This window comes from Panthera pardus, unplaced genomic scaffold, assembly GCF_024362965.1.
Source record: "Panthera pardus isolate Hobbes unplaced genomic scaffold, ASM2436296v1 HiC_scaffold_22, whole genome shotgun sequence".
NCBI lineage: Eukaryota > Metazoa > Chordata > Mammalia > Carnivora > Felidae > Panthera > Panthera pardus.
Window position 1 is genome coordinate 80,573,384 of NW_026526788.1, and position 14,749 is coordinate 80,588,132.

At 45.4% G+C, this 14,749-nt stretch overlaps 2 protein-coding genes across 3 annotated transcripts in view; one reads left to right on the top strand and one right to left on the bottom strand.

Moving 5' to 3' along the window:
- DHX32 (DEAH-box helicase 32 (putative)) overlaps positions 1-8,821 on the bottom strand; it is a 52,786-nt gene extending 43,965 nt beyond the window's left edge. For both annotated transcript variants that reach the window (XM_053910020.1, XM_053910019.1), the window contains exon 1: positions 8,578-8,821. The gene's annotated coding sequence lies outside the window, so the exon portion shown is untranslated. The remainder of the gene's footprint in view (positions 1-8,577) is intronic.
- Positions 8,816-14,749, top strand: part of FANK1 (fibronectin type III and ankyrin repeat domains 1) — a 103,705-nt gene continuing 97,771 nt past the window's right edge. Inside the window, 1 exon segment of the mRNA XM_053910030.1 lies at positions 8,816-9,069. Coding sequence (XP_053766005.1) covers positions 9,057-9,069 — 13 coding nt within the window. The 5' untranslated portion in view covers positions 8,816-9,056.

Consider the following 14,749-nt stretch of genomic DNA (forward strand, 5'->3'; position numbering starts at 1 on the left):
TTTCTCTCGAGCCTTTCAGAAGAGTCGCCGAGCTGCCCTGAGTGGTGATGGAGGTGCACACCATGCTTGGGGCAGGCCCCTGACCTTCAGAGCTCCCGGAGACGACCAGTTCTGGGGAGCAACGTCCTTCTGGATTAGGAAACTACTCAACCATCTGTGATTATCCTTTCCCCACGTTTTGAGTCTCTCTACTCAGACTGTTATCGGAGCGCTACCTACCCTCTCGGGTAATTTCCACAGTCTGAGCTCACATACAGTGGGTGCTCAGTTAGCGATTAGAGGCTGAGCAGATAATGACCGAATCGCTTTCTGTTCTTCAGGGATCTTCCACTTTTAAGACTAACATCTGTTTCATTACAGGTACTATTCATGATCTAAAAGGTTCACCCTGTCCTCAGGTTTTCTCATCCTCCACGCCTAGATTTTTGGTCTTTTGTTCACTTGTTCGGCCAGTACCTGAGGGCCCACCAAGTGTCTGTCCTGTAGACACAGTGGTGCCACAGAGACAACAGGCAGGTTTGGGTCCTGTCCTCAGGGAGCTCACCGTCCCTCGAGGCAGAGCACGGGGTGTGAAACACGGATGGTCTGGGACACGCGGACTTAGTCTTATGGTCAAGGAACTAAAAGAAGGAGGATGTGGCTGGTACCTGAAAGGAGAGAGAAGGTTCTGGTACAGATGTGCTCACAGAGGAGACGTGGCCACGTCACCAGAGACTCGATGTGCTACAGAGATGGTGTTTTATTTTAAGTGCCATGGGCCAAACTCACCCGGTCGTTTCTTAACCCAAACTTTTATGTTTTACACTTCTGGTTTTCTTTATAATTCTCCTCCTAAATTTGATATATTACTCTATTTGTTAATACTAAAAATTATAATTTTCTTAAAGTCATTAGTGAATCAAGTTGTAGGAGAGCTGGTAACAGTTGAAGGCAAAGGGCAGGATGGAACAGAGAGTGGGGTTATGATCTGGCTTAGCAAGCAGGGCAATAAATCATTTTCACATAAAAAAAAATCTTAAGATTAAAAACTAAATAACATCTCTTGAGCATTTTAAATCATTTTCCCATAGTCTATGAAAATAGTCTGTTCTGTGTGATCTAATTTACAGCCAGTCCCTTTCACGTCCACTCTTTAGAAAAAGGGTTGTGGGACAAAAGGGAATGAACACACACACACACACACACACACACACACACACACCCCTTACCTTTCAAAAAATTATTCTTTTTTTATAGGACTCCCAAATCTGTTGTGACCCTATTTGACCCATGAATTTTTCTTGAAGAATCAGTGTTAGTTTGTATCGAAACCTTAAAAATAGTTTAGTATCTATTTAATGTCTCTTCGTATTCTGTACAGCAGTAAATGTTTTATTACTAATATATTTGCATATAGGATCAAACAGAACCAGTCATAAAAAGAAAAAAAAAACCCTAAGGATGAATCTTCTATAAATACTAAGCTTCATAAGTTGTGCTTTTGTCATTTGTATCCCCAAACTCAGATATTCCCCAGTGTCCCAGATTTCGGGATCTCCTAGGAGAAACACTACCCTTGATAAAGTGAGCTCTGATCTCTATTATGATAGTCTAAGGGCTGAAAAATAAAAAGTATTAATTCTCGCCATTTACGGGAGCAGCGTAGTAAAAGGAGACCTCTGTCTATGCGGAATCTTTGGAACCAAGCTGTAACACTAATGCAAACACTCAGAACACGCACTCAACACGTTTACTCGGATTTTCACTTTGCCCTCTTGCTCTAGGTTCACGGCAGACTTCCTAAAGTCAAGATCCATTTCCAAGCCCTCTTTACAATTCTGTGAAATAAGACAGAAGGCTTTGTACAGACGTGATCAATAAATATCTGCCGAACTAATAAACAATATCCTTGTAACCCATAATTATAATGTTTAGAACACAGAAGGTTAATGAGGCATTACGAGTGACTAATAACTGTCTTCAGGATAAAAGGCTATTATTTTTTAGAGAACAGGATCACTGATCCAACATTCCATGCCAATTCTATTCAAAATGCTTATTTGTGGCAACATAAAGAGCTTGCGCCGCATGTAAATCAACCCATTGCTTCCTTCATTGAAGAAGTCTTGCTATTAAAAATGTCAGCTCAGCAGAACAGTATGATTAGTGCCACAGTCTACTGACATCTGGCACAAGCCCCTTATCTCACTGCAGACCAGTAACAGTCTGTGGACGGACACCGGTTCGCAGACCACACTTTGAGAAGCACGGTTCGATATTGCTACTAACGTTGGACCAGTAACAATAATGGTAATGACGATAATTCTATCAATTAGCCTTTATAGAGCGTGCTTATTGGGTGCCAGATGCTCTAGGTACTTAAACACTTTGTATGGATTATTTCATTTACACTCTTAAAGACCCCATGAGGGTTCACTTTATTATTTCCATTTTTCAAGTGGGGACATGTAAGCCATCAGAGCTTTAGTTAATTTCTCCGGCTTCTAAGAGCTCGTCTGTGGCAGAGCAGGGGCGTGAAGTCGGGAAGTCTGATCTCAGCTTAACCTCAGTTAAGTGCAGAGTGGGTGCCTGACCGCGTTGGGCCACACTGCTTCCGGACTGCACACAAGAACACGGGCTCACGCCGGAACACTGTGGGCTGAAGAAACACTTGACGCTATGGGGGACGTCAGGCAGGGTGGTCTGGAAGAAATACCATACGACGGAAAACGTGTAGTTCCCTTATGGAAAGAAAAACGTTGAAGATGTTTGAAAACCATGGTTGTAATCACCCACATGGAGTTACAAATATTTAACATGTAAACTTTATCTCCCAGGCCTGTTATCCTTTAATTGACACAATGGGCTTATATCATTACTAGGACTTTTAGAAGGTTACCCCGTTGTTTGCTTTTGTTTTAATTGGCTCGGAGCTCCCCAAAGCACATCCCTTTGGTTTCTAGCATCGACTTGAAACCTTTCCTGGACGAGATAAAAGCTAAACATTTATTAAAACAAACAAACAAACAAACAAAACAAACTTTACTGCCAGACTTCTAACAAGTTGACTTCGTTTTGATCTTAAGTAAGCAAATTAAATCAACTGACTTTAAAAACACGCAAATTTCAAAAATGATTCACTTTTAACTCACTATTGGTTCATTCCAAATACTGCTTGGGGGCGCCTGGGTGGCTCAGTCGGTGAAGCATCCGACTTCGGCTCAGGTTCATGATCTCGCTGTTCGTGAGTTTGAGCCCCGCATCGGGCTCTGTGCTGACAGCTCGGAGCCTGGAGCCTGCTTTGGATTCTGTGTCTCCCTTTCTCTCTGCTCCTCCCCTGCTTGCACTCTGTCTCTGTCTCTGTCTCTCTCAAAACTAAGTAAACATTAAAAAAAATTTTTTTTTAAGTTAAAAAAAAAATACACCTTGAATAACCAGTCCTGCGCAATTAATATAAGAATCCTATGTTCCACTGGTAATTTAAGTTTTTTTAGACTTATATACAGGAAGATCTCCCAAGCGCAATCAATACTTACATATCATGACAACCTATCACTTCTCATATGCAAATTCAGAAAGGGTTTTATTAGAATCTCAAATGACTGGGCCATTTCATGCTTTCAATATGGCTTTGTTTTACTGATTAATACTCTAGAAACTAATATCTGAGTAAAGGTCTGCTAAAATATTAATTTGGCTTATTTATGCAGTCTAGTTAGATATCTGAGCAAACGGGTGAGATCTAGGAAAAGCTGAAATCTTAAGAATAGGTTACTGCAGCCTTCACTAGGAAGTTAACATTGTTATTTTACCTCCAACAAATACAAAAGGAACTTACACCCACCTTTTTGTAAAGACGGGATTTGTTTGGGGTATCACCCTAACTCCTGAAGCTACATTTTGCTTGAATTATTCCAAATGGAGATTGTGAAAAACCACAAATATCAGGAAATTGTCTTTTCTTAACAAAGTAATGGATAGTCACTTTTCAGTAACTTGAATAAACCAATAATAGTTTGATAAACTGTGTCATGCATTCTATGGCAGGTGGAAGAGAAGAGAATTATTCCAGGCAATGCCAATGCATGAACCCCCTCAAGAGTAGGGATTCTGTTTTATTAATCCTCCCACATTTTGAGCTTCCTTTTTTGGCCACGCCTCTTTCGTCCCCTTGGGTTCTTCCACTGCACCCACCGCATGTCAAATAACCGTGCACCCCAGGGTTCCATCCTCGACTCTCTTCTAGTTCCACGTCCTCTCCCGGGGGAAAAATTGTTCATATTTTTGCTTCAATGACTGAATGCTTCATCTCAAGTTCTACCTTAATCTCAGACTTCTTTCTTTAGGTCCTGACTTACATGTCCAACTACTAGTTAAGGGACAGCCCCATTTAGAAGATGGGCATTCAAAGGAACTGAACTCATCCCGTCTGCACTTCTCACACTCCTTAAAAATAGAAAAGCCCTCTTTCCTTCTTTTGTGTTCTGGATTTCAACAATTAGCAGAACAATTCCCCCCATCACCTGGGCATCATCCCTCTTCACATGGCTTCTGCCTCTTCACATCCTACAGCCCCAAACTGGCTGTTCGGACCTCTCTCCCTATTCACGGCCCTCCCAACCGCCACTGTGATTTGACCATTTCTTCATGGGATTACTACAAAGCCTCCAACTTTGTTTTTTTCTGCCTCTAGTTCTGGCTCTCCACCAATCTGTCCTTCACATGCAGCCAGTGGCCCCTTTCAAATGGAGAAGTGATCACGTCACTGACCCAAATCCTTCTCATTACCTTCACGATAAAAATCTCACTCTTTGGGTTCTTTCTGATTTAATGCCTATCTGCCCCTCAGCTCCACTTCCTTCTGTGCTCTTCTCGTAAGTTCTCTCTGCTCCAGCCACAATGAACTCCTGCTTAGAGTTGCTTTCCTGTGCCTCTGTGCCTTTGACCAAGCTGTTCCTCTGCCTAGGAAGCCCTCACACAATCCGTCAGTCATTTCCTAGTCCCTTTACGAAGGGCGATCCCCAGGAAGTACCTAACATGTTACGGATGTTCAATAAACGTTTGCTATACTCCTGCAATGACAACCATTTATGTTTAAGGAGTTCTTTACAATATAGGAGATATTTTCACTCATATCTATAATCACATTTAATTGACTTTGATTTTCAAAACTGGACCGTGAAGACAATCACTGCAGATCTCATTCTCCCCAGTTATCCACGAGGAAATATGGCTCCTAACTTTCCAAAGTGGCATAGCTCAAAATTAACGCAATCATCCCTGACTAAAAGCTTGTCCTTTTTTATTATTATCCTAAATTATGAGCTGAAAACCCACGATGAGCTAAAAGGGGGTACTGGACTTAGCTCCCCAAATGTTTAATCAGAGGCACAGCCCCAGGCACATCAAATGACAGAAAACTCTACAAGGGCGTATAGTACAGGGCCCGGTGCCAAACCAGCTAGTGCCCCCAGTAGGCGAGAGAGAAGTGCATTTTGTGAGCATTAGCCTAATCCTGGAAGACTTTCCAGATGCGGGGGCAGCAGCATGGGCCTGATGCCCAATTACACTACGAATGAGTCAACGCTGAAAGAGCATTCCTTGAATCCAACTATTTGAGTGCAGACCTCTACAGGTCTGAAGGACAAAGAGGAAACAAGCAGACTCGAATCCGTTTTCCTTGACTGAACTTTTGTTAAGTTTCAGAAACGAGTGGAGATGGGGGCGCCTGGGCAGCTCAGTCAGTTGAGCATCCAACTTGGGCTCAGGTCATAATCTCGATTATGTGTTGATTTTAGGGGATAGTGTGCTTAGGGGAGAAATAACTGGCTGAGGGGGTGAAAGTGGGGGAGGGAAAGGTATAAACACATCTAAAGACGATTCGTGGGTTGGAGCCCTGTGTCAGACTGCGTGCTGACAGCTCGGAGCCTGCTTCGCATTCTGTGTCTCCCTCTCCCTCTGCCCCTCCCCAGCTCGCAGTCTGTGTGTGTGTCTCTCTCTCTCCCAAAAATAAATAGACGTTAAAACAACTAAGACCAAAAAAAAAAAGTGGAGAAAGAGAAAAAAGTACCCTCACTCCGGCAAAACAAAAAACAAACAAAAATCCAGTAACAAAAATGAAAACTTCCTCTGACTTATGATACTAAGGCTGGGAAACAGCAGTAATTTGCTTTTCTTTCTTTTTAAAAAAAATCATCCTATTTGCGTTAAATAACGTTAACTTCCTATGACAATTATGTTTACTTTGAATTGCTGCAGCTAAGAGATTGAAGTAAGAAAAAGAGAGGCTATGTCTATCCCTTCACTGCCACCTTATTCCCTGGTGACAGTGCTTTGGTTTGCTATGTTTAGTTAAGCCATCAGCAAAGTACATAATGTAACTATTCTATCTAATTTGATGAGCTTGGCAATTTCATTAAAAATCAGGACTTTATTGTTTTTCGCCTGGCCACCAATTACATCCTGAGCAGGCCAATGAAAGAAATAGAAAACATGTGGCCGGAAATCCCCAAAAGGGGCAACCAATACCTTTACCGTTCATCTCAACCCCTATCCCCTTAGCAACTTTCTGACCTCAGGATAATGAAACATATCCCTTTATCTAAAGCAATTTCTCTAAAACGCTCTTTTCACTCGTTGGACAAACACAAGGACACCACCGTACCAGGTGCTGGAGGGAGAAAGAGAAATGAATGTTGTCTTTAGATGTGTTTATACCTTTCCCTCCCCCACTTCCACCCCCTCAAGCAGTTATTTCTTCCCTAAACACACTATCCCCTAAAATCAAATGTGGCTTTTCACAGTTGCCACCTATTACCTGAAATATTTCAATGCAAGACTTCCTCAAGGTCAAGTTCGTAGCCACTGATAAAATCATTTTTCCATACCGCTAAGCATAAAGTACTTTCCCAACACACATTTCCATTTTTCCAACCTTAAAATCTGCACGCAACCACCAAACTCTTGAGTCCTTGTTACTTCAGCGTGGAGATCTACAATATTGTTTCTTCGTTCTTTTTAAATGCAAATACCGAATCCTTTCCTGCTTGAGAAAAGACAACCCTACCTCTTTTACGTGTTCATAAAGACCAGGTTTTTATGACTCTCTTGTCACTTTGATTATGATATTACTAATGGACACCGCTATGTTGGTTTCTTGGATGAAAAGACCAATTCACAACGTTGCTAATGGTTTGAAAACTAGCGTTTGCAAACACGGGTACTCCAGAAGCGCTGCTGACCTTAGATGCCGTTCGTCTGAAAATGCATCCCCTGTCTCTAAGTTTCAGGGAACAGGTAATTAAGGTGCCATGAAGTGTTTACTTTCCAATCTGAATTTATTACTTCAATATTTTAGTTCATGAGTTATGGGTTCTGTAGAGATCACACTGCTTTCCAATACCCACGCATAAACCTTCTTGCTTTGACAATTAATCTGAAAAAGGCCCAATATAGTCCGAGAGAGGAACAGCCTAGTTTGGTGGAACATAATAAACGTCCATTCCCATCATAGAATATATGCTTCTCAGGTTCAATTAACCTCTGAACGATTCTCTTTCTAAGAGGAAAGCAATTTACCTTGGCGTCCTTGTCATCTACGGAGTGGAAATCTCTCTAGTGGCAAAGAATGAGTAATGGCTTACACGACCCAAAAAGGGCTCTCTTCATTTCCCTCCGGTGCTGTCTAGAGCAGCGGTAGGAACTGGCAGAGGAGCCATAATCGGCAGATACCAGCACGAAATCAATCATGCAGTTTCCACCCGCCCGCACTTGCCTTCTCAATCTTTTTCCTGCCTCTCCTCCATTTTTCTTCCCTCTTTAAGGCTGCTCGTTTTTCTTAATCTTTGACTCTCTCTCCTGGTTGTTTGCATTTTTACAACCTACCAGACACAACCTCCTGTGATCCTCAGAGCTTCCTTAACAGCACAACGGGCACCAGGACTTCAAAACCCACTTATTAGGATACTATTGTGTGGGGTAATGTTACGTTTGTTTAACAGCCCTCTAAAGTTTTGGTACAAAATATGTGGACTCCGCAGCTCAACCGAAAACGGGGAGGACTGAAATAAACAAAACACACACACACACACACACACACACACACACACACACACACACACACACACACACGATCCAACCGGAAAGATCCAACCCCAGGCCCACTGCCTGAAATGTGATACTTGGGATGACAGTGCAATGTGGGGCACCGGAATTCTCCTGGGTTTCATGATTCCAGGGACACATTTGGCCCACCGCCGACCACAGAAAAGGCTCTCATTGGCTTTACGCTTCCCATAAATGCGGCCCCGGGGGACCACCCTCCCCGGGCCCGGCCGACGCCCCGGCTGCCGCAGGAGCCCCTGTTAGGAGGACTGGGGTGCCAGGGTTCGCTCCTGCCGCTGACACGCGGGCTGCGGGAGGCAGCGGCGGGGACGCGGCCCCCACCCGGGCGGTTCCGGGAGTGGGGGCGGGGTCGTCCGGGGCCAACGGGCGGGCAGGGGGGTCCCGGGGCGGCGGGGGGCGCGCGGAGCCCCGGCGGCCGCAACAGGTGCGCCGCGGCCGCCCACCCGCCCCTCCCGCCGCCCGGCCGGCCTTTACCTGCAGCGGCGGCTCCCGAGTCCGGGGAGGGAGGCCCGGGCCCGGCCGCCCTTCCCAGCCGGGCAGGCCGAGCTCGCCGGACGCACGGACCGACGGACCGACGGACACCTCGGGAAGGAGACTGGGGGCCGGAGGCCCCCGCCCCGAAGGCCCGGGCACAGACCCCGCCGAGGGCGCGAGGGCTACTGGGGGTGGGGGTGTGGGGTGGGGGGCGCGACCGCCCGACCGGGCCTCAGGGGCAGAGTCTCCAGCCGACGACCGGGTCGTCGCCCTCGCTCGGGGCCCCCGGCGACGCGCGGGCCCTCGCGCTCGCCCGCGTTTCTGGGCGGTTTTGGTCCCTCCCTCTCGCCGTCCTTCTGGCCCCTCCTCCCCGCCCTCCGGGTTGTCAAGGCAACCCGAGCGACGCCGGCCGCGGCGGAGAGGCGTTAGAAGGGGCGGCGCCGGGGGCTCGACCCTTGGGGGCCCGGGAGCGGCTGACCATGGAGCCCCAGAGTAAGGGGGCCCGGCGGGGCGGGCCGGGGCCTCTCGGGGACGAGGGTGGGCGCCCCGGGCGCGGTCCGCCGGCTTTTGACACGGAAACAACGGTTCTCCCCCGTCGCGCTTTTCTCTCCCGGAGGGAGCAGAGGGGCTAAAGCTGCGGCGGGAGGCCCGCGGGGTCAGGAGCGCCGAGGGAGGGCGCTGGGAGCCGGAGGGACGCGGAGCTGGGGAGTGTGGCCCGGGGGAGGCAGCGCCCCCGCGGCGTGCTTTCCCGAAATTGCAACCGAGCAAATCCGTGCACTCTCAGGACCACGCTCATTGTTGTCATTTTAGTTTAGTCCGTTTCGCTGTAAAGAGCCGTCCTGCTTCTAAAACGTCAGCGACTGAGCAGGCAGCGAGGCTGGGTCTGGCGTTTACGACGGAGACCCCGTCCTCCCCCGCCCCCTCCATCGTCGCTGATTTAAAGGAGAAAAAAAATGGGGCTTTTGTCCAAGCTTATTCGATTCATTGCTAGGGGTCCTACGAGGTAGGACAGTCCAAAACAAAACAAAACAAGAATCCTTTTCCCGTTTCCCACATTGTTTGGCAAAAGGTGGGCAGTCTGGAGTGGCGAGATCTAATACGCGCTCCAACTTATCTGGGCTCCCCAGCCCCCAAACCTCTCTAGGGCCGTTGTGCTCTGTCCTCCTTTTCCAAGCTAATGCCTTGTTGCTCCTTTTGCTCTTAAAACAAGAACAGTGTTTTCTACGGACACTTGGAAGGCCTTACCTTTATAGAAGGATACATCCCGTTTGACTCTCAAAACCAAGTCGTCTTTTCTTGGACAATTTGAGAAATGGAAGTAATCAGACCAAATCCATTCTCTGGGAGAAAGGCTGGCATTTAAAAAAGTCATTAGTTTCCAGCAAGAAGGTTTTAAAGGTTGGTTTCCTTTCTTTTCACTCATTTTGCTGGGGCAAAGCTTACAAGTTGTGAGTTACAGTTGCTTGAGCTGAATTTATACACTATTTCTGCCATTTGCATGTATCTCACTGGATGCTACGTCTTTAACGTAACTTGTCGAAAGATGCTGAATGTGCAACAGTGCTAAAATGTTTGCGGTCAAACTGATGCTGGGCTGTGTATGTTCTCTGTTTAGGGAAGAGATGAGATGAAATCTATCTTTTAGAAACAGCCCCTCTATTCCTTCAGATATATGTTATTGTTTAAATGTGTGAAGTTTACATTTCAATTAATTCAGTGCTCACTGTCTTTATCCACTCACTCATTCATAGTATCTATTATGTTCCAGACACGGCTCTGGAGATCAGGAGTGGGACGATGAACAGGGCAGTGGTTGGGTCATCCCCGGAAAACCCGGGAGAGACCCGGGGAACAAACCTCGCCTCTCTGAGGTCTGAGACTGGGGGAGAGGAGATGGACAGAAAGCTTCTGGGAGGAAGTGATAGGAGGCCTGCAGAACGACCCAGTGAAGAGTAAGGAAAAAGGGTGGACGCAGAGGGAACCCCTGATATACAGGCCCTGAGACTTGAAGGGCGGTGTGGGTTTGAAACTCAAGAGTAGGAAGATGAGTAAAGCTGTAGCTAGGAAGACTCGGGCGTTACAGTGGCGTAGAAAAAAGACAAGTCTGGAAAAGCCGACAGGAGCCAGATCATGAAGGCTTTATAAAACTATGTAGGAAATGTATTTTGTGTATGAATTATACACTTATATCCCATCGCATTGGGTTTTGAGGTGGGTGGAAAATTTTTGTTAACTAATCCGTGCCTGGGGAACAACTGTACGTTTATTCCTTTCCACATATTCTTAAATGCTTTTATCAGTTTAATGCTTTTATCAATTTAATGTTATAATCCAAACAATCACCATTTACCTTAGGAAATTTTTTTTCTTTTAAGATTTTCTTTTCTTTTTTAATTTTTTTAATGTTTATTCGTTTTTGAAAGACAGAGAGAGACAGAGCACAAGCAGGGGTGGGGCAGAGAGAGAGGGGGATGCAGAATCTGAAGCAGGCTCCAGGCTCTGAGCTGTCAGCACAGAGCCCGACGCACGGCTTGAACTCAGGAACCGCGAGATCATGACCTGAGCTGAAGTCAGATGCTCAACTGACTGAGCCACCCAGGTGCCCCAAGATTTTATTTTTAAGTAATCTCTACACCCAAGTTGGGGCTCTGACTTATAACCCCAAAATCAAGAGTCACATGTTCCACTGACTGAGCCAGCCAGGTGTCCCAGGAAATTCTTTCACAGTCTAATGAGCACCATTTTGGATAAATATTTACTAAATCATTTGCTGTTAGTTAATATTTAAAGGACACCATTAAATGAATTTTGTTTTTTAAGTTTATTTATTTTGAGAGAGAGAGGGAGAGAGGAAGGGGCAGAGAGACAGAACACAAGTGGAGGAGGGGCAGAGACAGAGGGAGAGAGAGAATTCCTGACAGTGCAGAGCCTGATGCGGGGCTCGAACCCACGAACCTGTGAGATCATGACCTAAGCCGAAATCAAGAGTTGGACACTTCACTGATTAAGCCACCCAAGCACCCCACCATTAAATGATTTTTAAGGTTCCTTTTAACTTCAAAATTCATACCTAACTTTCAAAATTCAGATTTTACCTGAAACTCACAATATTTCATCCTCTCAAAGATATTGGAGAGCACTGAAGATACACTATTAACAAGTACCGTAATTATAACTACAATTAAACTATTGTCAGTATGATATTAACAATATGTTGTCATTATCTAAGAAATTGTAAGCCTTGTGTTTACATGACACCTTTTGTTAGTGACGGGTTTCAAAGAACATTTTACAGCTACAGTTGAATGTACCATCAGTAAATTGATTGAAAGGAAGGATCCTTCTTAATTGCTTTAAGGATCAGACATATACCCAAGGACACCCCAAGGAACTGCAAGAGTCAGTCTTATCCATTCTGTTTCCACACACTTAGGTTTCTATTACTCTTCAGAATGACCTTTATTAACTGAATCATTAAAATCCAATAAACATAAACTCTTCAGACCTCACAACTGGTTCATACTCTGGCCATGGGCAGAGGAGGACAGGGGCTACCACTATTATACAGAATAATAATAAATCAATGAGCCAAGAAATGACTCCCCAGGGTAATGGCAAATTAAGTTCACAACCTTGGGCTGTTCAGAGTGGTTTTGGCTCTTGGCTTACACATTTATGTCTTTAATTATTTTCTTCCTAAACTACACTGTTGGAAAGATAACCCACACATGAAATAACATGGGAAATATACGTCAAATTTTTTTCTGGATTTGTTTTTAGAAAATATTGAAGTTCAACAGTACTGTCTCTTTCCTAATTTCCTAGTGAGTGACAATACCAAAAGGTAGCTTTGGGGTCTTTACCCTGGCTTTCGTGATCTTTCCTAACCCCACCAAATCACCCTAAGCAGACACACAATCGGTGTTTATCAAATGCAACATCAAGATAAGCCCCCAGCGCCCACTTAGGACCCTGTTGAACTGCCTACTCTCTGTATAAAAAAATCGGGGTCCAGCTTAGACCAGGCAGCAGCTGACTGACACATACCTGCCCTTGAAAAGAAGTGCTCAATGGGGATCTAAGTTCTTCCAATGACTAAGAGACTGAGGCATTCACTGAAAGGACTGAAGCCTTCTCCAAACCTGTTTTTCTACTGGTCTAACATCTTTGATAGGATTACACCATCTTCCCAGTCATCCCAGCTGGAAATGCAAGAGTCATCCTTTACTCCTCCGTTCCACTCACTACCCCTCGCACCACCCCACCCACCAGCGTGCCTGTTTATCGCACCTTTAAAATACACCCGAACGTGCACCTTCCCCTCCCTGTTGGAATCACCGGGATTCCAAGCCACCATCTTGCCAAAGCCATGAACGGAGGCTTCCCTGATATCTGCAGTTCCTCTCCTCTGCCCCGTCTGTGCTCTACCCGGAAGCCAGAGTGACCTCTTCAAAATAACATATTACCTCGTGCCACTCTTCTGCCAAAAGCCCTCTAGAGTTGTTGTAATGATCTGGTTGCTGCTTCAAACTCACCAGGTGTATGATAGATAATGATGCTTCAAGCGTATGGGTGTTTTACTCCCTTAAACATAACAAGCTCCTTTCAGGGCGGTGAGTCTTTGCACACACTTTTTTCCCCTCCTGTTCTGAGGGTGTTCCGACAGGTCTGAATCAACATCCTCTGGTCTAAGCTTAGCCATCTCCTCCTTTTCTTCTTCTTTTTTTTTTTTTTAAAGATTTCTTTTTAAGTAATCTTTATACCCAACGCAGGGCTCGAACTCAAAATCCTGAGCTCAAGAGTCACAGGCTTTACTGACTGAGCCAGCCAGGTGCTCTATAGCCGTCCCCTCATTGAATCCCTCCCTTACACCCTAAAGTAGGTAGTGCCCCCTTCCTCATGTTATTCCTACCTTTGTGGGTTTTCTCTTCCTGATCGCAATTGTAATTCTTGTGTTAATTAAAAAAAAAAAATCTGTTTTCTCCACCAGATTGTAGGATTGTGGAAAAGGGCCCTGCCTGCCATTCTGGCCCTGGTGCCTGACGGGAAGTAAGCCCCGAAGAAGCATTTATTGAATGGCTGGCACGGCTGTTAACAGCTGAATGCCTTATCTAACTTTATTTCCTTGAGAACGAGGTGTAGTTAAAACCAAAAGCCATTTTGCTCTGCCACAGAAAGGGCTGTGCTCCAGAGGAATCTGAAGTGGAGATTGTTTCAGATCAAGTTCATTCAACTCAGGCGCTTGTAAATGTTAGCTTGGTTACACACACGGCCTTCCTTTTCACCAGCCTCAAGGAGACGTTTCGAGAATCTCATTTTATCCAATAAAATTAAGGAAATGGGCAAGCCATCTTATTTTTGAGACCAAAGGCTCCCCAGATCATCCACCCAGCGAAATCTGCTCACTGCCATGAGATACTGGTGTGTTAATTACCTAAGAGACTGGTACGAATTTAACAGTAATTACATAAGCCCAGGATCGTTTTTTTAAAAAATCTGTTTAGCAGGGTTTTTTTTTTCTCAAGTAGTCTTGACCCCTAAAGAATATTAATTCTATCAATTAGGTTATAATTTAAATATTATCATTAAGAAATGCACATATCCCTCTCTCTCTGCCCCTCCCCCTCTCATGCTCTGTCTCTCCAAAAGAAATAAATGTTAAAAAAAATTTAAAAAAAAGAAAGAAATGCTTATATAAATCAAGTTCAAAACTTAGGAAAAAACAATTTCAAAGCAACATCTTTTAAATAGCTGTAGTTTCAAATCCCCATCAAAAGGCTAAAATCATGGCAATCCTGACCTCCTGATGCTCAGCCAGCCCCGGAAAGGGGGCAGATCGACTTGATGGTTGCCGCTGGGTCCCACCAGGAGCTCGGGTTCACCTCAGCATTATTCCTCGGCCAAGTCTATTCCTGCTAACTTGGATTTTACCTCCACTGGATGGGAAAAGGGAGCGCTGTTTGGACGCGCCTCCTCTCCGGAGGACCCGCCCGGTCGCACCCAGGAGCTGGGCGAGCCAACCGGGCTCCAGGAGGGGTTTGTGCACACCCGCGTCAACCCGGAATGGCCTGAATGACTCATGGAGGACCGAAGGTGGTGCGAACTCCTCACCGAGTAAACAACTCACAACCCTGTTCTTACATTTTTGTGCTCGCAGGGCTGGTGACAAGCC